Consider the following 21,273-nt stretch of genomic DNA (forward strand, 5'->3'; position numbering starts at 1 on the left):
ATGATCATTTAAAATTTTTTTCTGGTGTCAAGGAGAAATTAATACTTCCGTGGAAATAGGAAAGTGTAAGTAACTTTATTGTTGTGAATGTTAGTAAATGTTTTCACTATTAATAATTATGAGGTTATAGATTACCTCATAATAATACCTGATCATTTCAGTCAGTGAAATGATCAGGGCAAACTTTGCCTCATTGCAGGCTTTTTCTGTCTTAAGGGAAGGCTCTATATTCTTTTTCAGTGTTACTTGGCAGTTTTCAAGCTTTTATGTCAAAAAGAACACTTTCTTTTCTATTTTTTTGAACATTTTCTATTCAAATCTTTGCAGTTATATAATTTTTTTTCATGGCTAATTACATGATAAGAATTACAAAAAAATATATTTAGACTCAAAGGCTTAAAGCAAGGACTAGTTAATACATTAAAATTCCATCATGATAAATTGTATCATTATAAGGCATGTAATACAACTTCCTAGGCCATCCAATATGTCAGGGATATTGCACAAGATGTTTTGGACAGCCTTTCAGTTGAAAATTACAAAAACACAAATGAAATAAAAATTGACAATGAGTGATATTCGGTGTGGCTAGATCAAAAGGTTCAACTGTCACCATGTCAGTGTGTCTTTGTCTTTCTGTCTCTGTCTCTCTGTGCATCTCTTTCCTCACTATTCTTACCTGCCAACCCCTACCAGTCTCATCCGGGATAGGCAAGAAGGAAATGGAGGCAGGAGATTACTCTGTTTCTTTCCCTTTTTTATGTGGGGAAGTGGAGTACCCTGGTAGCTGAAGCTCGAAGTCCAGATAGACCACTTAATAGAAAATGATCTATTCCTTTTTGATATTTTCAGTAGCCTACATCTTACAGAGGTAGGGGATAAGCCTCTGTTACTGGCATTATTTTCTCTTATGCCACATGTACAAGGGGTAACAGGACATATTTAGGAGTATAGGCACTACTACAGTAGCTGGCCCCCTGGAAGTGGACCAGGAGCTAGAATTCAGCTGTAAAGCAGCAGGCAGGATTCACCCCATGGGAATTGTTGACTTGCTTTTTTTAGGGCTTTTTGATTTCATTCTTTGGGAGTGTATACATTTTGTAAAGCTCAGGAAGGAGGCTCTTGTACATAAGGTAACCATACTTCCCTATTTGCTCTTGGATCATCCCTGTTGTCCTGGCAAAATTATTAATAGTATCACCTTCACTTTTAAAAGGTCCTAGTTTTGTTGATAAACTATATGTAACCCAAGTTACTCTTTTGATGCAGCCTAGAAGATATGTTCCAGTTCTCAGATTTTTCTGTGTAGGGAAATGAAGAATGCTCATTCCCTTTGCCTAGTCTGGGATGAGAATTGAATAACTTATGAAGTAATGAATTCTTGAAAACCCAGTAGGTGTGATCAGCATCTCTTAACAGCTGTGTCAACCCATTTTTTAGATTAAGGGTGGTGTTTTGAGCAGCCAGTAAGTGAGATCCTAATGTGGCCTCCTACAAAGCCTGGTGTTAAGATTGAAGCACTTCAGGGTGCTTGTAAGCTTTTCCATTCTAGTGTTATCCCTCATTTCAGCAAGGTGGTTTGTGGAATTTATTTGAGACCGATCCATTGGGCTGGGGCATGCCAGGCCTTGGTTACCAAAGAGTATGATAAATACACAAGGACTGATCCATAAGGTTTTTAGGCTGTGGAGATGATGGGAGAGAGAATGCTAATCCGAATCTGGGAAGTCAAACAGAAAGGACAAGAATTTGGAGTAAGTTAAATGATTTATGTAGTTGAGGGATGAAGCAAGGTTTGGTATCAGATGGTTAGGCATAGGCACAGATGTAGATCAAAAGAGCAAGACTGGACACACGGCCCTTAATCTAAGAATGTGGTCCATCCTTGCTGCTGTACCCTCCTTAGGGACTCTGCTGAGCTAGCAGCACGGTCTTATTGGGATCAAAGAATGTTAGACAAGTCTTCTTTCCTTTAATGCCCTTCACAGTTGACGTAACTTCTGTGGAGTAGTTGAAGTAAGGGCAATGGTAGGGAACAAGGTATATAGTTAGGGAGATATTTGAACAATGTGGAAACAATCTTTTCCTTGCTGGATTAATAAAGTACATATTCAGAAAATGAAATACAGGGAAAAATGGAATGTATATTTAAATATTCTTTCAGTGTTTTTAAATAAGATACTGTAACTTTCCTTAGAAGTTTGACTTTGAAATACGGTGTTAGCATCTCGGTTTGAGTTTAGAAGCAACAAAGCTTGTTTAATTATTATGGAGTTTTATCAAAATTTCATTTGCCAGGATTTCTCATCTCCCCATCTTTCACAGGCTTGACACTACTCTCATAGACTTTACTGACATGAAGTGCCAACGAGGGGATTTAAGCTTCATTTTCAATGGGGATGCGGCACCCTCTGAATCTTTTGTAGTGTTAGACAATGAACAAAAAGTTTATCAGCGAATACACCATGAGGTGAGCATGTCGTCTTCTCGGTATTTCTCTAAATGCTTTTTTTTAAATGTGTATGTATGCAACCAAGCTTCAGTGTAATTGTTTTAGAGTCATAAAGTCTTAAGTGAGATGGTTCATTCCCGAAGCTTTCATTTCTTTACAACTAGCTTTAAATTTCGTTTTAATTTTTTTATTTTTTTATTTTTCTGGTCTTCATCGTGACCATTCCATTGAGACTATTTGCTCATAATTGATGATCTCCTAGTTAAATGAACTCCGACTTGCTTGACTTCTCCTTTGTAGCACTCATTCGTTGAACCTGTGCTGGCCCTTTGACCATTTATTGTCTTGCTACCTTAGCTTCTTTTAATGTTGCTGATCATCTCTTGTCTCCCTAATAGCGGCATCTCTTTTGGCTGTCTGTACTCTTTTTGTACTCTTTTACTGTCCTTAAGTCTTTGGCTATTTTTCTCTATCCTTTCCTATCTCTTTTCCTTTCTCTATCTTTTCTATCTTTTCCTTCTGTCACGTCCTGTTGTTATTGCCTCCACAAGCACCACTGAAGAGTCATATATACGTTATCTTTATCCTTTGTTCCCTGAATGTCCCATTCCCTGCTATAAACCAAAGAAAAAGCTTTTTCGGTGCCGCTATATCATTGATACCTTAAAGATGTTTTTAAATCAACATTTTATTTTGCCACTGTTGCTTTTTTTTTTTTTTTTTATTTTCTTTGTGGTGCCTAAGATGGCAGTAAGCAATGAAGTTTTAGATGGAAGAGAAGATATTCCTTGTGGAGGAAACAGAATGAATAAAGTCAGGAGAGAGGGAATGAGGATGGTCTGTTTCAGAAGCAGAAAAGAGATCTACTTGACCGTGGTGAAGGTTTCTGTTATTGAGCATGGGAATGTGGTTTATAAGAGGCTTTAAAAGCCAGATAAAATAACAGAATCTGCTTTAGTTGGCAACAGAGAGTCATAGATTCTTAAATAAGGTATTGATTTGATCCACAAGTAATTTAGGTGCTTTACATGTAGCTTTTCTCATTAAATCTTTAAAATAATCTGTCAGAGCAAATAGTTTTATTATCTCCATTTTACAGATTAGAAAATTGAGGCTTATAGATATTAAATGACATCTTCAACACCACACAACCAGTATGTTGTGGATGGATTGGAAAAAGGGAGAGATTAGAGGCAGGGAATTTACGGAAAAAGTTTTTACTTTTTACAGTTTTACAGTTGAGAAGTGATACGGGTGGTGCAATGAATACTTAAAGAAATTATAACTTATATTTCCAAGAATTAAAGACTGTGACTTGCTAGTAGTTTGAGTGTACTGAATTGAGAATTAGAAAGATTTAAGGGTATGACCCAGCAATTGCACTGTTGGGGATTTACCCCAAAGATACAGATGCAGTGAAATGCCGGGACACCTGCACCCCGATGTTTCTAGCAGCAATGTCCACAATAGCCAAACTGTGGAAGGAGCCTCGGTGTCCATCGAAAGATGATGGATAAGAAGATGTGGTCTATGTATACAATGGAATATTCCTCAGCCATTAGAAACGACAAATACCCACCATTTGCTTCGAAGTGGATGGACTGGAGGGTATTATGCTGAGTGAAATGAGTCAGTCGGAGAAGGACAAACATTATATGGTCTCATTCATTTGGGGAATATAAATAATAGTGAAAGGGAATAGAAGGGAAGGGAGAAGAAATGGGTGGGAAATATCAGAAAGGGAGACAGAACATGAAGACTCCTAACTCTGGGAAACGAACTAGGGGTGGTGGAAGGGGAGAAGGGCAGGGGGTGGGGGTGAATGGGTGACGGGCACTGAGGGGGGCACTTGACGGGATGAGCACTGGGTGTTATTCTGTATGTTGGCAAATTGAACACCAATAAAAATAAATTTATTATTAAAAAAAAAAGAAAGAAAGAAAGATTTAAGGGTGAGTGTAGTGCTTCTACCTTGAAGAGTGGAATGATGTGGTGCCAATGGTAGAATTGGAAGTTCTGGATATGGAAATAGGTTTGGGGTTTTAGATGATGTTAATTATGAGTCATTTGCTAAAATCATTCTATTTGCTTCAACCTTCTCTTTATCAGACTTTGAAGTATTTGCTATCGTTGGTGACTCAGTTCTTAAAATTATCATTTCATTAGGATTTGACTTTGATCGATTGTTCTTTTCCCATCTCTTCTTATTGTTCTTTGCCTGTTGCTTTTTCTTTGCCATCTCTTGAATATTGATGTGCCCTTAATGTGGTTCTCATTTTTACAAACTGTCAGAATAATCTCTTCCATTCCTACATCTTGAACTACCTGCTATAGGTTGGTGATTCACCAGTATATATTTCTATCCCAGATAGATCTCCGAAGGGAGATCTACCTATTTAAGTTCCTAATGGATATGATATATGTCTCCCAGGTGCCTCAAAATTCAGCTCATCTAAAACTTAATTCTGTTTTTTTCTCCTCCAAACTCCAAACCTGCCCTCTCTCCCATTGTCCTTTCTTTGATGGATGACATTAATCTCTATTCAGCCAGAAAACTGTGAGTTATTTTTGAAATATTTTCTTTTATTCCATGTTTCTTAAGTAGAGAATCTGTGTAGTCCTTTCTGTATTCCTAAGGTCTTATAATTATCTCTTTTAGTTGTACCATTACTGCCACTATTCAGATTTTCATTCTGTCTCAACTGGTCCATTGTAAAAATCTCATAAAGGATCATCCTGGTCCCATCTTGTCTTCTTCTAAATTATCCCACATACTAGAGATAGATTGAATAATGAAAGCAAATTCATGAAAACTGCCTTCCTTAAAGATATTTTAAAAGATCCTTTTTCCTAAAGAATAAAATCCAAATTCCTTAATATGGCATGGAACCTTCTTGACCTGGCTTTTGCCTACCTTTCTAGACTCTTTTTACCTTACTATCTTAGGTACCTTCATACTGAGCTCTTTGTGGTTTTTCAGATGTACCATGCTGTTTAGTGCTTCATTCCTTTGTTACATTATTTCCACTTCCTGGAGTGCTCTTCTTGCACTTCCATAGTGGTAGGGACCTACCTAGTGTCACTTCCTCCCTTGCTAGGTGACCATTGTTTTGTTTATGCTCCTACTAAATCTGGTACCATAGAGCTTCTGATACTATATTCATTGTATGGCTTTTTTCCTCTGCTCCCCGTGGTTCCTTTAGTTGTATTCCCTGGTACCTAATATAGCACATCAGTACATTCTAGGCTAGAGTTTGGCAAACTCTTTCTGTAAAGGGAGAAATAGTAAATATTTTAGATATTTAGATATATTTTTGGGCCAGATGGTCTCTGTCACAGCTACTCAGAAGAACAGAAGAGTTCTGTTCCAAAAGTTTATTTGAAAAGAGGGTTTTTGAAACTTAAGGCAGTTTTCTTCATAGACCATGTTGTATACAGCATTGTTCCCAAGCTAATACATGAACTCCTAATTAATTTACAGTATATTTGAAACATAATATCTAACAGTTCTTTGCAACCTCTGCCAGCCAAAGTTTTTCTTTAGACAATTGTGTTCAGAATCAGTTTGGTTGCTAGGACTACATTTTCACCTTTTATAGCTTTAGCATTCTTCACTTGTAAAGGGTGAAGGAAATGGCACTGTCCTAGTACCAAGGTATTCTTTTCTATAGACTCATAGATTCAGCAATTGACTATGTCTGGGTGAAGTTTGGTGGTGAAGAAGAGAAAATGGGCATCTTGGGAAGCTGGAAATCCGGAATGATGGGAAATAGAGCCTCCAGTCATCATGAAACCCCAAAGACAAACTGTAGAAATGCCCCTCAAAGAGAGGAAAAACTAAAACCAGACAAAATCAGACAGGGAGACAAACCATAAGAGACTTTTAACCATAGGAAACAAATGAGGGTTGCTGGAGGGGAGGGGTGCAGGGACAGGATAAGAAGTGATGGGCATTAAGGAGGGTGCTGGGTGATATATAAGATTGATGGATCACCGAGCTCTACCTCTGAAACCAATAATACATTATATGTTAATTAATTGAATTTAAATAAAAATTTTAAAACTCCTTGGACAATTCTTATTCCCTTGTCACCTCTCTAGGTTCTACCTGTTTCCTCTTTCTATTTCCCCTTAAGACCCTGGAGTCCAAAGTATCAGAGTCCCTCTTGGCCTATTATAGAATAGAATCTCATTTTATACCTACTCATTTACCCTTCTTTACCTGGTTATTTAGTCTTCTGTCCCTGAAGGAAGCACAAACCTTTTTTTTCTCACTTAAAAAAATTATTATTAATCAATTATTATATACCAGCACTGGGGAGTATGGAGAGGATAAGCCTGAAACAAGACTGATTATTAAGTTTTGAAACCATGGGTTGATATTTTTGGATTCCCTTTCTGTCTATAAGGAATATAGAAAGGATCTCCTTCCTCCCTCCCTCCCTCCCTCCCTCCCTTCCTTCTTCCCTTCCTCCCATACCCATCCTTCCTTCTCTCCCTCCCTCCCTTCCTTCCTCCCTTCTCTCCTTCCCTTCTGCTCTACTTCTCTTCCTTCTACTTATAGCTTTTGGGAAAGAAAGGCTCAAATGATAGTGGTGGGTCTTTGGAGTAGAAAGAATTAAAGTAAGACTGATTTATATTTAAGGAAAACCTTTATATTGGAATTTTGTCTCAGACCTCTCAACTTAATTCTTAATCTTTTAAAATTGCTCTGTTTATTCTATATTTCTATAATGGGTAATCCAGTATTGTTTCCATAACATATCTCTAACAATATAAAAGTACTGGATTTCATGTACCCTGTAATTATAGATTTATAATTAGTCATAATTCTAACTTTAGAGATAAAGAGTTTAAACTTCTGTAATTGGTTTTTAGAATAAGTAGCACTTCACATGTTTTAGAATCTGTCCTTTTTTGGTTTTTGAAATCTGTAACATTTTAATTGTTGATATTTTCATATGTAGGACTAATAACTTTTGAAAATCTAGATTCTTATATTTACCTTTTACCCCCACTGCAGGAATCAGAGATGGAAACAGAAGAGGAGGTTGACATTTTAATGAGTAGTGATATTTACTCTGCAACTTTATCAACCAAATCAATTTCTTTCACGCGTGCCCAAACTGGATGGCTTTTTCGGGAAGATAAAACAGTATGTACAAATCTTGATTTTTCAACTTTAAAAATTGTTCAGTATTTAATGAACAATTAATAATAATAATAATTATTATTCATTATTCATATATTAATAATAATGAACAATTAATATTGCCAAAGTAATATGATGGAGATGCAGGAAGAAGTAGCTTACTGAATTGTCTTCCAGTGGTTTATTCCTTCTCCTGAATCCAGATAAGGAATTATAATGGTTGTTTACAGAATTGGAAGATACTCTTACAAAAGCCAAGAGAGAAAGTTTAGCTCATTTGAATTTTGTTGAGAAAGATTCTTGCTGTCAGCTACCTTGTTGTTTGCTGGGAGCAGTGTCTTCACATGGTTCTATTACATTTCTTATGCTTTTATTCCTTAAGAAGATGGCAAAGAGGGATACACTTTTGAATTCGTTTCCCTGGGTCTTTTTTTTTTTCCTTTCCACTTTTAGACTTCCAAACTGCTCACTCACAGTTTCTCAGTATTCTGTATATATGACTAAAATAAGCTTTCATTTCTATAACATTATCATTAAATTAAATTTCTGTGGAGGTTCGTTCCCTTAGTGAATTGTAAATTCTTTCCATAATTCTCATTGCATTTGTCAGCAAGAGGTTCTATAAGATTATTCAAAATATATTTAAAAAATTTTAATTAGATATATGAAGAAGCCTTTTTTAAAGTTTTAAATAAAATTAAAAATAAATCATCACAGAGGCACCTGGCTGGCTCAGTCAGGGGAGCATGCAACTCTTGATTCTGGGTTTGTGAATTCAAGTCCCACATTGGGTGTAGAGATTACTTAAAAATAAAAATATTAAAAAAAAAAAGAATAAATCATCACATAGGTGAAGGTCAAGATTTATTGCTTTTAACAATTATGTTTTAAAAATTATGTTTCCTTATACATAGAAATCTAATATATTCTTACTGGAAAAACAAAAATAGCTTATATTAGAGTTCTCTTAGGAGGAAATCAGTAGGAAATCTCTCTTTCTGTATCTCTATATATCTAAAACACATAGATACATGTATATCTATATATAACATATGGATATAGAGAGAGAAGGAGGGAGGGGTGTAGGGGAGATTGATTTATTTAAAGGACTTAAATGAGTATAGGTGCTGGCCATTCTGAAATCTGTAGAGCAGTCTACCAGGTTGGAAATTCAGAGAAGAGTTGATAACGGTCTTGAGTCTAAAATCAATAGGCTGGAATCTCAGGCAGGGTTTCTATGTTACAGCCTTGAGTCAGAATTGCTTTTCCTTTGGGAAACTTTAGTCTTTGCTCTTTGGTCTGTATTTGTTTGGGTGAAGTCTGCCTACATTATGGAGGCTAACTGGCTTTATTCCAAGTCCACTGGTTTAACTGTGAATTACATCTAAAAAAATACCTCCACAGCAACATCTAGACAGGTATTAGACCAGATAGCTAGACACTACAGTCTAGCCAAGTTGACACAAAATTAATCACCATACAACCTTATACATAAACCTGTAAAGTGCCACTATATCACTACTCAATCCCTAGAATACTTTGTAGAGGATTATCCATTTATATATCCTCTAGACCTTTCTTATGCTGTAAATACGTTAATACGTATCCATGGTAATATGTATCTTTAGTGGTTGATATTTATTTTTTCTAGTGTTGTATTATGTCTTTTGTTTTGCAACTTTTTTTTTTACTCTTTAGTATGTTTAGAAAGCTTTTTCTTATCAGCAGTACCATTCATTCTTTTTTAGCAACTGCATAGTATTCCATAGTATGGATATATTGTAGTTTATCTAGTCTCTTATTTATGGACATTTTGATGAATGACACACATTTGTGTCCAGTTTTCTGCTATTACAAATGATGTTTTGTTTGCCATCCATTTACATGCCTTTGCATTGTCTGTTATAGATAGAAAAAAATGGAATGGCTGGATTTTGAAGAATATACACTTATAATTTTTATTGATATGATAATTTAATAAATGCTTTTTCATTTTAAGATTTCAAAAACTGAGAATTATCTCCTGAGTATTTCTCAACCACAGAAAGATTCTCACTGTTAGATGTAGGCTCATCAACTTTATTTTCTAAGCCTATTTGGCAACAAATAGTATTATGGGATTTCCAGTTGTGAACTCCCACACTGCAGTCCATTTGTCGGTTTGAAGTCTTATTTGTTTGTACTCTGTTCTTCTGGACAGCATTAGAAGGATCACCTCAAGAGAAGATAAAAATTGAAGCTGCTATTCATCTAGTGCTACTGCTAAGCAGCTTAAAGCTCTTGAACAGCGTCTAGGTGATCTTCTAAAATCTTTGACAGGTAAGGAGGGAGTCAGTAATAATTATGGTTCCCATTTTGTAGGTAGAAACAGTTGCAGAATGCCTAACTTTTTGGTGACTGGTAAGGAGGCCACCAAAAGTAAGGTGTACATGGAATTAACTCTAAACACAGTTTTGGAATGCCAAAAAATATCAGTAAGATGGGACCAGGTGATTTGCATACAGGTAGAAATGGGAAGTTTGTTTTCAGTAAGTTATTGATCGTGGGTTTTGTAGTAAGGTATTTGAAACTGACCACTCACGGGTCTGAAAAAGGTAAAGGTTAATGTTGAAGGAGGACTTCATTGAAAGGAAGTAATAACTCTTTTCTTGGTAACATTTATATCACTTGAGTTTTCTTACCCAAATCCATAATGTAAACACTTAATTGTATTGGTCAGCAAGACCATTCTGTTCTCTCTTCTTTATTGAAAGAAGCAATCAACTGTAACTCGAAGTTAGATCCTGTTACAGAATAGATTATTGGAACAGGTAATTAATTCTAGGTGTGCTAGAGATTCCTGTGTGAATTAGAATATTTATTTTCATTCCACTTTTTTTTTTTCTATCTGTAAAATGGGAACAGTAATTATCCCTGACCCCTCCTTGTTACTCATGGTGTTTGACTATCAGCTAAATAAAGTTTTCAGATAGCTTTGTGCTACTTGGGAGTAGATTCTAAAGGAATACTATGTGGTATTTTTATTTAGATTTAATCATTTGCAGATTATAATATATCTTGTGTGTTTTAAATTTTCCTTTGCAAATGTGAAATGTGTAATTTTGTATATAATTGAGATAATTTGATAAGCTCAATTACCGAAGAAGTATTTATTTTTACCTAAAAACTACATGTTTGTGGAAAAACATGTATATTTGAAACTTTCTTTTTAATCTTTAAAACTTAAGATAAACTTAATTCATTTTGTTATTTTGAAATATTTTAATATTTTATTTTGATTATTTAATTTTGTTTTAGGAAAGAGTAGGAAACTTTTTGGCAGACTTTTATCTGGTGAATGGACTTGTTTTAGAATCAAGAAAAAGAAGAGAACACCTTAGTGAAGAAGATATTCTTCGAAATAAGGCCATTATGGAGAGTTTGAGTAAAGGTGGAAACATAATGGAACAGAATTTTGAGGTATAATATTTACTTCTAATTTATAACGTGCTAAGGAGAGAGGGGATAGACTTCATTCCTGGCACTCAGTGAATTTAATCAGTACACTAAGTACACCCATAGGGGTTGTTTTGTTTTTTTAACTAGCTATCACCTTTTATTTTTCTGTGATAGCGCCTCTGGTGGTTTTTTGTGAATCTATTCTTGGCCTCTGAGTCTTCATTAATAGATTAAAATCATTTTGTAAGCATGAAACCCAGTGTTAAATTTTAATTTGTGTCCCTTTGCATATCTTTCCTGCTTCACCAACTGAAACCTTGTGTTGCTTTGAAGGCCCAGCTAAAGAATTACCTCTCTTATGAAGTCATTTCTAAGCTGTAACTTCCCATAAGTTGTATTCAGCATGTATATCTTGAGAGCATGCTATATGCAAAGAATTGTGTGACAGTAGGGAAAGGGGAGGGGAAGTTAGGAGATACAAAGGTCTATGAGACATCATCATTGCGTCTGCAATCTTATTTCCTCATAAGATGAATTGGATGGATTCTTAAATTTATTTTTTATTTTGACAATTTTAGATTTACAAGTAAGTACAAGAAAACAGTACAAAGAATTCGATATTTTCATCAAGATTCCCCAAATGTTAACATTTTACTACAGTTATAAGCAGTGCTTTTCAAATCAAAGGCAGCATAGGGACCCGTTAGTAGGTTATGAAATTAATCTAGTGGGCTATGACCATCCTTTTTTAAAAGAGAAAAAAATGAGAACCTAAGTAAAGATGTTAGAGTAAAACCAGAGCACATCACATGTAATACGGTATTATTATTATTACCTAATGAAATGTGTGAGTGCTGGTTTGAAGTGTAAAATATGACTTACAGGAGTAAAAAAGATTGAAGGTTACTATGAGGAGGCTTGAATCTGTGAATGTGTGGTCTTTCTCCTCTGGTATTATGCTAGATTATGTTTTAGGGATAAACTGTTTCAGAATAGTATGTCAGGTTCCAGCTAATTCATGGTGATGCTGTGTGTGTGGAAAATATTTCAGTTTTTTAGAAAGCTCATGTGTTTAGTGAATCAGCCATAGTTTATTTAGTTAAATAAGTGCAGAATATAAAATGTTTAAGAATCCTCATTAAATGTTAAGGAAATATTGTGATTATGCCAGTGTAGTGTGATCCCATCCCCTTCCTGCCAGATCCTCTTTGTATTCGTTTTTCTTTTGGCCTTGGGTTAGAGCCTACAGGACTTCATTTTCTGGAAGACTTCTGGTATTAACTGATCTCTTGGTCAGTAGGAGATGTAGGACACGATATGCTCAGGGAATAGAAATGGAGATGAACTGAGAGAGAGAATGCTGAGCTCAGTCTTTGACACAGCTGCTACCCTCTTCCATTATTGACCAGACAAAAGGCCATTTCTTTGGACTTGCATTTTGATTAAGATTTTATTGAACTTGTCTTTTTAAAAAATGATTTTGTTAAAAAAAGATTTTGTTGTCGTGGTAGGTATTGCTACCTATGTTTAAGTTTGGCAGTAAACTATTTTGGGATGAATACACAGAAACAAAACTTTATAGACTAGAATTTCTTGGGCCATTAGCCAGCCATTTGTCTTCGGTTGTCTTTTTAACTACATTTAAACTTAACAGTATACAACTTGATTTTCTTCAGGGCAGAAATTATAACCTGATGCACCTGAATTGTTCAAGGGCTGTTTAAATGGCATTTTAATCAGCAGTAGTTTTGAACTTTGAACTTAAAATATAGTTTAATTCCAAAGAGGTATGTAATAGAACCAAATAATATGAAATAAATTAACTAAACAAGCTTTCAACTTCTGATCAGAAATTGGAAGAAACAGTTCCTGTGTAAAGCATAGCCCTTGAACTATATATAGGCGATGATGATTGATGAATATTTAAATTCAACTTGTCAGTTTCTACAAAAGATAAAAAACTTGGTGGGATTTTGATTAGGATGATGTTAAATATATAGATCAATTTTTACATAAAGGTCTGCTTGATTTTTCTTAATTCATCTTTTTATTCTGAAATAACTATAGGTTCAAATACATAGTCCTAAGAATATGCCTCACCCAGTTTTCTCAAATGGCAACAAACGTCTTGCAAAACAGTAATACAGTATCATAACCAGGATATTTACATTTCCAGTCAAGATACAGAACATGTCCATCACCACAAGATCCCTCATATTCCCCTTGTATAGGCACACCTTCTGCCTTTTTGCGCCTTCCCTGTCCTTCATCCCTGGCAACTATTAATCTGTTTCTCCATTTAAAAAATTTTGTCACTTCAAGGATATTGCACATAACCTTTTGAGATTTTTTTTTTCCACTCAGCTTAATTCCCTGGTAGTTTTTCCAAGTTGGTGTGTAAGTCAATAGTTTGTTCCTTTTACTGCTGAGTAGTAGTCAATGTTGTGAATGTATCATAGTTTGCTTAACTATTCACCTGTTGAAGGAAACATGGGTTGTTTCCAATTTTAGGTCATTTCAAATAAAGCTGCCATGAACATTCACCTGTAGGTTTTTGTGTGAATAGAAGTCTTTATTTCTCTGAGATAAATGCTCTCTTTGGGAATGTGTGAAGCTTGTGTATGTGTTTGTGTGTATGTTTGAGGGGTATATGGGGAGAGGGGCCCTGGAGGAGTGGGCCATCAGACCTTGTGTGCCTCACCGCCCTGGTGGCTCTAGAGGACAGTTCATGCCAGTTGTCTGATTTATCTACTCTGTGTACTGTTCGTACTGTAATCGGGCCCAAGTGTCCAAGAACGCCCAGCTCCAATGAACAGACCAGGTTCAGCTACTTGCCACCGGCAAGATCCAAAAGCAGAGAGACAAGTGGTTGTGAAATAAGGAAGGAATTTATTTTCGTGACGCCAACACCAGGAAGATAGTTAACTGAAGTCTCAAAGACTGTCCAAAGTGCTGAAAATACTTCTGGGTTTATGTAAGGAAAATGTGGGACAAAGCTCAGTGGGCACATGCTGCTGAACAGTAAAAGTCAGATTGATCATTGTCTTGGGATCAATTAGCGGGGTCTTGCTGGTGTCAGGGCAGTTCTTATTGCTTGAGGGAATAGTCTGGGTTTCTAACAAGGGATCCTTTGCTTGTAGGGTTTTTCGCCTGAGTCAAAAAATGACTGGAAAGAACTTAATTAGAAAGTACAGCCTGAGGTCAAATGGAGGTAGTGAAGTGCTTTTCAGCACTCATCTCTAGAATGCCCACATCCTGCCCTTGCTTTAGTCCATTCAGAACTCCCTCACACATCCCTCTCTTGGGGGGGGGGGATTTCTTCATTCAGGTCCAAGTGCAATGAAGAGTACAATTAATGGATTGGATGGTAGTTAACATGTTTAGTTTTATGAGAAACTGCCAAAATGTTTTCCATTTTCCATTCTCTAACAAAATACAGTAGATTGGATGGCTTAAACAACAAGGGTTTATTTTTCACAGTTCTAGAGGCTGGGAACACCACGGTCATGATGCTGGCTATTTGCTTCCCAGATAAGGGTTTTCTTACTGACTTACAGATGACCTCTTGCTGTGTTCTTAGGTGGGGGAGAGCACTCTGGTCTCTTCCTTATCTTATGAGGACAGGAATCCCATCATGTGGGTCCCACTTTATGACCTCATCTAAATCTAATTACTTCCCAAAGGCCCCACCTCAAATACCATCTCATTGGTGGTTAGAGTTTTAACACGTGAATTTTGGAGAGATAGGCATTTAGTACATAACGGATAGTGAACAGTGCTGTGTCATTGTGGTTTTATTGCATATCCTTAATGGCTAATGATATTTCAGTGCTCATATTTTCATGTGCTTATTTGCCATAAAATATACAGATTTATATCCTCTTTGATAAAATGTTTCTTCAGGTCTTTTGCCCATTGTCTAGTTTGTTTCTTTACTGTTAAATTTTAAAGTTCTTTATACATTCTAGGTACTAGTTCTTTGTCAGATGTGTGTGCAGATATTTTTTTCCTACTTTGTAGCTCATTTTTTCATCCTATTAAACTGGTCTTTTGAAGAGGAAAAGTCTTTAATTTTGATAAGATCCAGGTTATCAGTTTTTGTTTTATGACTTCCACCAAATCTAAAAACACTCTGCTTAGCTCCAGGTCCCTAAGATTTTCTCCTATATGTTTTTGCTCAAACTCTTATATTTCTACATTTTACTTCTAAGCCCATGAATTAGTTAATTTTGTATAAGATATGATGTATGACCAAGGTTTATTTTTTTGGCTTGGATGTCCAGTTGATTTAGCATCATTAAAAGAAAAAAAAAAAAAGGTCTATCCTTCCTCCACTGAATCACAACCTGCTGGAATTTTTATTGGGGTAGTGTTGAATTTATAAATTAAAGTAAGGGAACTTGATATCTTAAAAATATTGAGTCTTCTGTTTTATGAACATGGTATATCTCTCCATTTATTTAGATCTTCTATAGTTTTACCTCAGAAGTGTTTTGTAGTTTTTAGCATACCAATCTTACACATATTTTACTAAGTCTCTCTCAAGCATTTAGTATTTTTTAGTGCTTTCATAAATGGTAATGTTTTTATATTTCATTTTCTAGGCATTCCATTATAGCATATAGAAATACATATGATTTGTCCATATTGCTAAATTAATATATTAGTTATATAGTTTTTATAGACTCTTTAGGATTTTCTACAGATGATCATATTTCCTTGCCAATCTTTTAGCCTTTGTTTTTCTTATTGCACTGGGAAGTAACACCAATATAATATTGAATAAATAAGTGTTGAGATCAGGTATCATGCCTTTTTCCTGACCTTAGAAGAGATTTTTTTTTTATACATGTGAATTTTTAAAAATCATTATACTAATTTTCAATCTGGCATGAGTAATTTCTTAAGAATTACTAAGAGGCATGGCTATATTATTATTTGTTAGCTCTACAATCCTTGTAAGATTACATTTTTAATTGTTTTAGAATAAAGAAAATACGTATCTCGTTATGTATTGTTTGGACTTTAGATAGGGAAGAACTGAAGAATTACATTTGAGAATCTTTTTGAAGTTCAATTATAAATATTTAGAAGAAATTTAAAGAAAACAGTAATTCTGTCAGATACTCATCTATACATATAATTTGATTTGGTTGAATCAGGTAGGTACAGGATGAAAGAACACCAAAATAGAATTGATAAATGTAATTATAAAAAGACATACAAATCAGCGGTGTATTTTGTGTGTGTGTATTTCTCCTAGACACAATTTGCTAACACATGAAAAGCAACATGAAACTGATATCGGTTTAATTATATTCGATAGTGGCATTAAAGGAGAAGAGAAATATTTGAATGCATTTTGTAGATAATTTTAGGAAGGTATAGTTCTTTAAACCTACATAAGCTTTTTAGGAAAGGTATATATTAATTAACATGTAAAGTTTAAAAATTGGGGTCAAAAAGAGTAAAGGGAAGGATCCATTGAATTCAAGAGTCATTTAATGATGAACTATGTTTAAAATTTTAACAGAGTTTAAAAGAATATATACCAGTATTGAAATTAATAGCTGCTAGGTCATATTTGGTAGTACAAAAATAAATCAACACAAATCAACATAATGCTTTATTAACTTTCAAGTCAGGGTGAAATATAGATTAGTTACTCAAATGTATAGAAATAGAAAAGGATTCTCCAGTGGCCTAATTTGAATGAAGTACCATAAACTCAAATTGAGTTTCTACAGTAAAAAACTGAATCCATATTCATCTTAACAAGTTGTTTTCATATTTATGTTGGCTTAAAACTTTGGAGTTGCTTTTAGCATGGGCATTTTATTAAGTGTTTCATACATCATTTCGTTTAATTATTATAATAGCCTAATGAGATGAGTTTCATTGTCCCCTTTTAGAGAAAGGAAACCGAGGTTTAAAGACATTAATCTATATGAAGTCACAAAACTAGAATGTCAAAGGCAGGTTTCAATTTTAGGACCCTTACCCCAAGATGTCTGTGTTACAGTTGTTTCTTGCTGTATATTCAGATATTTAATATGTCTTAGCAATTCTTTCAAAATATTGGGAATCTGAAGTTGGAAAGGGAGTGGGGGAACCTTAAGATAGAATTCTGGAAAGATGCTACTGGTAAATGTTAAAAAGAAAAATCAGTATTGTGATGTTTTTAAAATTATGTGTATAGAACACATATTGGTATAAAAACTATTTTTGGCTTGGAGCATTATTGAAAATTTCAAGAACCTAGAAAATACATAGGACTATTCTGATTGTTTTCAAAAAACATGACAATATTATATTTTGAAACCAAATTTTTTTTTTAAAGATTTATTTATTCATGAAAGACACAGAGTGAGAGACAGAGGCAGAGACACAGGCAGAGGGAGAAGCAGGCTCCATGCAGGGAGCCCGATGTGGGACTTGATCCTCCATCCCGGGATCACGACCTGAACTGAAGACAGGCACCCAACCGCTAAGCCACCGAGGCGTCCCTGAAGCCACATTTTAATAGAATTTCAGTTTTTTAAATGTCTAATTCTCTTCAGAATAAACTTATATTCTTTATTGTAAATGAATATCTTTGAGATTTTTTGTTCTTAAGGCAAATATTTGTTTTGATTTCTATAAGAAATAGCTTTTAGATAGCATTTAGGAGCAATTATTTGCCATTTAACTAGTTTTGCCATGCCTCCTCTTCCTTTCCTTTCCAGACATGTTTTTAATATTTAGTACATATTTTTGACAAGGTATTTTTATAATAAAATTTAAGTCCTCAGAAATTCTTAAGTCACTGATGCTTAAATTCTTAAGAGCACTGATTGGTGCTCTTTTTCCTTTTTGTTCCAACTAATTATTATTGGAGGAGGGAATAATGCCCTGTTTATACCCTAGATATAAGAGTCTTTGGTAAAAGCATTTACTTTGTGCCAACTATATATAGAGAATACTGAGTTAAGATCCACTAATGTCTTTTTTTTTAAATATATAAAATCTCAATAGGAATACATAGATATAAAAGACATGAATGTCTTAAACTGCTAGAAATCTTTGCCATATAATTGAATAATAGGAAACCTAGTAATACATTTAAAAAAGTATATTTTTTGTATGCTTCAGGGAAAACAGTCATTAGAATTTTTGCCTTTAATTATGAGGAAAGGTTTGATGACATTTCAGTTACAGAGCCTGTTGATTTTGGGAAATAACATTTGAAAGCCATCTGCTGTCCTGTGGCAGCTTTCATGTCTTCCTATTTTATTAGACAGCTAAGGTAACAATGTAGAGGGAACACTGAAGGGTTTAGCTGCAAGTGTCAGTATATAACAAAAGATCAATGAGAATAAACACATTAGGAAAGACCTTATTAAAACATAATAATTGGTACCATGATGAGATGAAGTACTCAGTAAAAGGTTAAATTAGATTCATTATAGTCTTTTTATAAGCTGGGTAATGTGCAATGTACAGTTTAGAAAGAATTCTACTAGAAACAATAGAGATGCTTATAGAAGTTTTTTACCTGAAAAAATATACTTGTGACATACTTTATACATTGTCTAATCATGCCTGGCGAGGGAGTCTTTACTATGATAATATGCATATATATATATGCATAATATGTATGTGTACACATGTGTTGCACATATAAAAATGTATATGTATATACATGATATGTACATATATACATGTGTATATACATATACATGTATATTTATACACACACACATATAATATATATATATAAACCAGTTATAGCCAAATGTACACAAGCATTAACTAAACTGGAAGGAAGAGTAGACAAATGTTAAGCAGTGTTGCCTAGATGGGATTTGGATGGAGGTGAGATTAGCCTTTGCTGTAGTTCTGGGTTGGAGCAGGAGTCTTAAATTTTTCCAGTCTCTTCCCTCAGAATTACAGGTTCTGTTAGCATGTATCTGCCTCCCTTTTGCAGTATCACAGGATACCGTTTTACCTAATATCTTGTCACAATATTTATAAGGGTCACTAACCGCCTTTTATGCCTGCTTGTCATTCTTCTAAGTCATTGCCACCTGCTATAGTAGTATGTGTAGCATCTCATTATATGTATTAAATTGGTATTGGTTGCTTTTTTCTCATGTAAAAAATTTGAGTTTGTGGTTTCTCTGCTCTGCGGGTTAATCTCAGACCTAGTCTTTTTTTGTCTTACTTCTCTGTATTCTTAGATGTGACTCTTCATCTACATAGTATAAGATCGTTTATTACCTGTGTAATATTCCAGCTAGCAGGAATAGTAATTCCTAATAGGAATTTGGAAGGAAAGGACTTGCCTGTTTTGTTTGTAAATCCAATCAGAAGTTGCACACATCACCCTGCTCACATCCCATTGGTTAGAACTCAATAACATGGTAACACTTAGCATCCTTTTCCAGGATGGCTGGAAAAGAAGTCTTTAGTCTAGGAAGTCATATGTCCAGGCAAATTTGAATGAGAGGCTTTTTTTTTTTTTTTTTTTTTTTTTTTTTTTACACACAATAAAGAATAGGAGAATAGATACTGGGTGAACAACTAGTAGTCTCTAATGTCTTCTTGGTTAGATACCTATCTGATGTTGCTTCTGTTTACCATATAAATACTGATCACTCTCACCCAGAATATAGTTTCAATTGTGACTACTCCTAATCATCAGCTCTGTAGTGCTCTAAAATTTAGTATGTGTAGGGGCCCCTGGGTGACTCGGTTAAGTGTCTGATTCTTGATCTCAGGGTTGTGAGTTCAAGCCCCACGCTGGGCTCCATGCTGGGTGTGGAGTTTATTTAAAACAAATGAATAAATAAAAATAAAATTAGTATGTTTGAATCTGATCAAACAGTTTTATTCCTCCTTCCTGTCTTTCTTCTCTATCTTGAGTGGTGGCACCATTATCTACTACCATTACCCAAGCTAACAACCTGAAATTTGTCCTTAGACTTCTTAGCTCTCCTTACCCCTGTGTCATCAGTCACAAAATCTTGAAGTTTTCTTCAATCTGTTTTTTTCCTTCCATTTTGAAATAGTATGCTATTACCGTTTCTCATTTGGATTCCTGAGATCAGTCTGTAACTTACATACTGCTCTGAGAGTGATCTGCCTAAAATAAAATGAACTATGTAATGCCTATGCTCAATAGCTAAAATGTATAGAGTAATTACTACATATCAGGCAGTGCTTTGAATGAGGTGTTTTATGTTGAAGAAATCATTTTTATCTTCACAGCAATGCTGTGAGCTTATATAGTTGACTAAACTGAAACAAAAAAGGTTGAATAATTTGTCTAAAGTCAGGTAATGATTGGCAAAGGCAGGATTTGATGATTATTGTGGCTCCAAAATTTGTGTTCTGAAAATCCACATTATATTGCTTAAAATATTTGTTGCTTCCTGTGTAAAATGTGGTCTATTCAGTGCACAAAATGGAAGGCCAGAGTACTCTTTCTCATTTCTGTCTTGCTTACCTACCCCTGTATCTTACTACTTGGTCTCCATGTGTTCTACTCATACTAGGTGGGTATCACATGACTCTCCTCGCCATTGTGCTTTCCTCAGTCTTCTTCAACTGGTATTTTTGTTCCCTTTCTTGTAGACCCCTCTGTTCAGGAACCGTGATTCCTGGCACTTAGCTTTGGCTACCCCAGTCTGGGTCAGAAAACCCCTCTTTATGATTTTATGTCATCCTTTAGATCCCTTAATCAAAGCCCCGATCACTCGGGATTATAACCTACTCTCTTGTGTGTCTCTTTGTAAAGTTTTCAAGAATGGAATTGTTGTATTTCATATTGCCTGATGCTCAAACACTGTTAGTTTCCTTTTTTCCCCACATCTTTCTGATGCTATTCAAAAATCTCAATCACTTCTAACCAAAAGAACGTATGGCTCTTTTTCAAGCATCTTTCTCTTTAAAGTCTTTGTATTGTGATTTTAACAATCTTTTGGCCTTCATGACAGCTTGATGCTCAGATTTTTCTTTTTTCTTTTTGATTAATATCTGGCTTCTTCCTGTCTTTTTTTTTTCTCTTAATGCCGTTGTTTTTAGGACTTAGTTATCAACCTCCTGTTTTCGCTTTTTTTTTTTTAAATCTAGTCAGAGAATTCCCATATCTTTTTTTTTTTTTTTAGAATTCCCATATCTTTAACTGGATTCTTCCCTTTTCCTTTTGTAACTGCCCTCTGGGAACTTCACAGTATACAATTGTGACCGT

General features: G+C 34.9%; 1 protein-coding gene across 2 annotated transcripts in view; it reads left to right on the plus strand.

Annotated features, from left to right (window-relative positions):
* ANKRD13C (ankyrin repeat domain 13C) overlaps positions 1-21,273 on the plus strand; it is an 86,372-nt gene that overhangs the window by 49,844 nt on the left and 15,255 nt on the right. The window contains exons 7-9 of one of the 2 annotated variants that reach the window (XM_072754911.1): positions 2,326-2,470; positions 7,476-7,607; positions 10,902-11,063. In XM_072754911.1, the coding sequence (XP_072611012.1) occupies positions 2,326-2,470; positions 7,476-7,607; positions 10,902-11,063 (439 nt within the window). The remainder of the gene's footprint in view (positions 1-2,325; positions 2,471-7,475; positions 7,608-10,901; positions 11,064-21,273) is intronic. The other variant, XM_072754910.1, reaches the window with a different exon arrangement.

The sequence above is a fragment of the Vulpes vulpes genome, chromosome 3 (assembly GCF_048418805.1).
Source record: "Vulpes vulpes isolate BD-2025 chromosome 3, VulVul3, whole genome shotgun sequence".
Taxonomy (NCBI): domain Eukaryota; kingdom Metazoa; phylum Chordata; class Mammalia; order Carnivora; family Canidae; genus Vulpes; species Vulpes vulpes.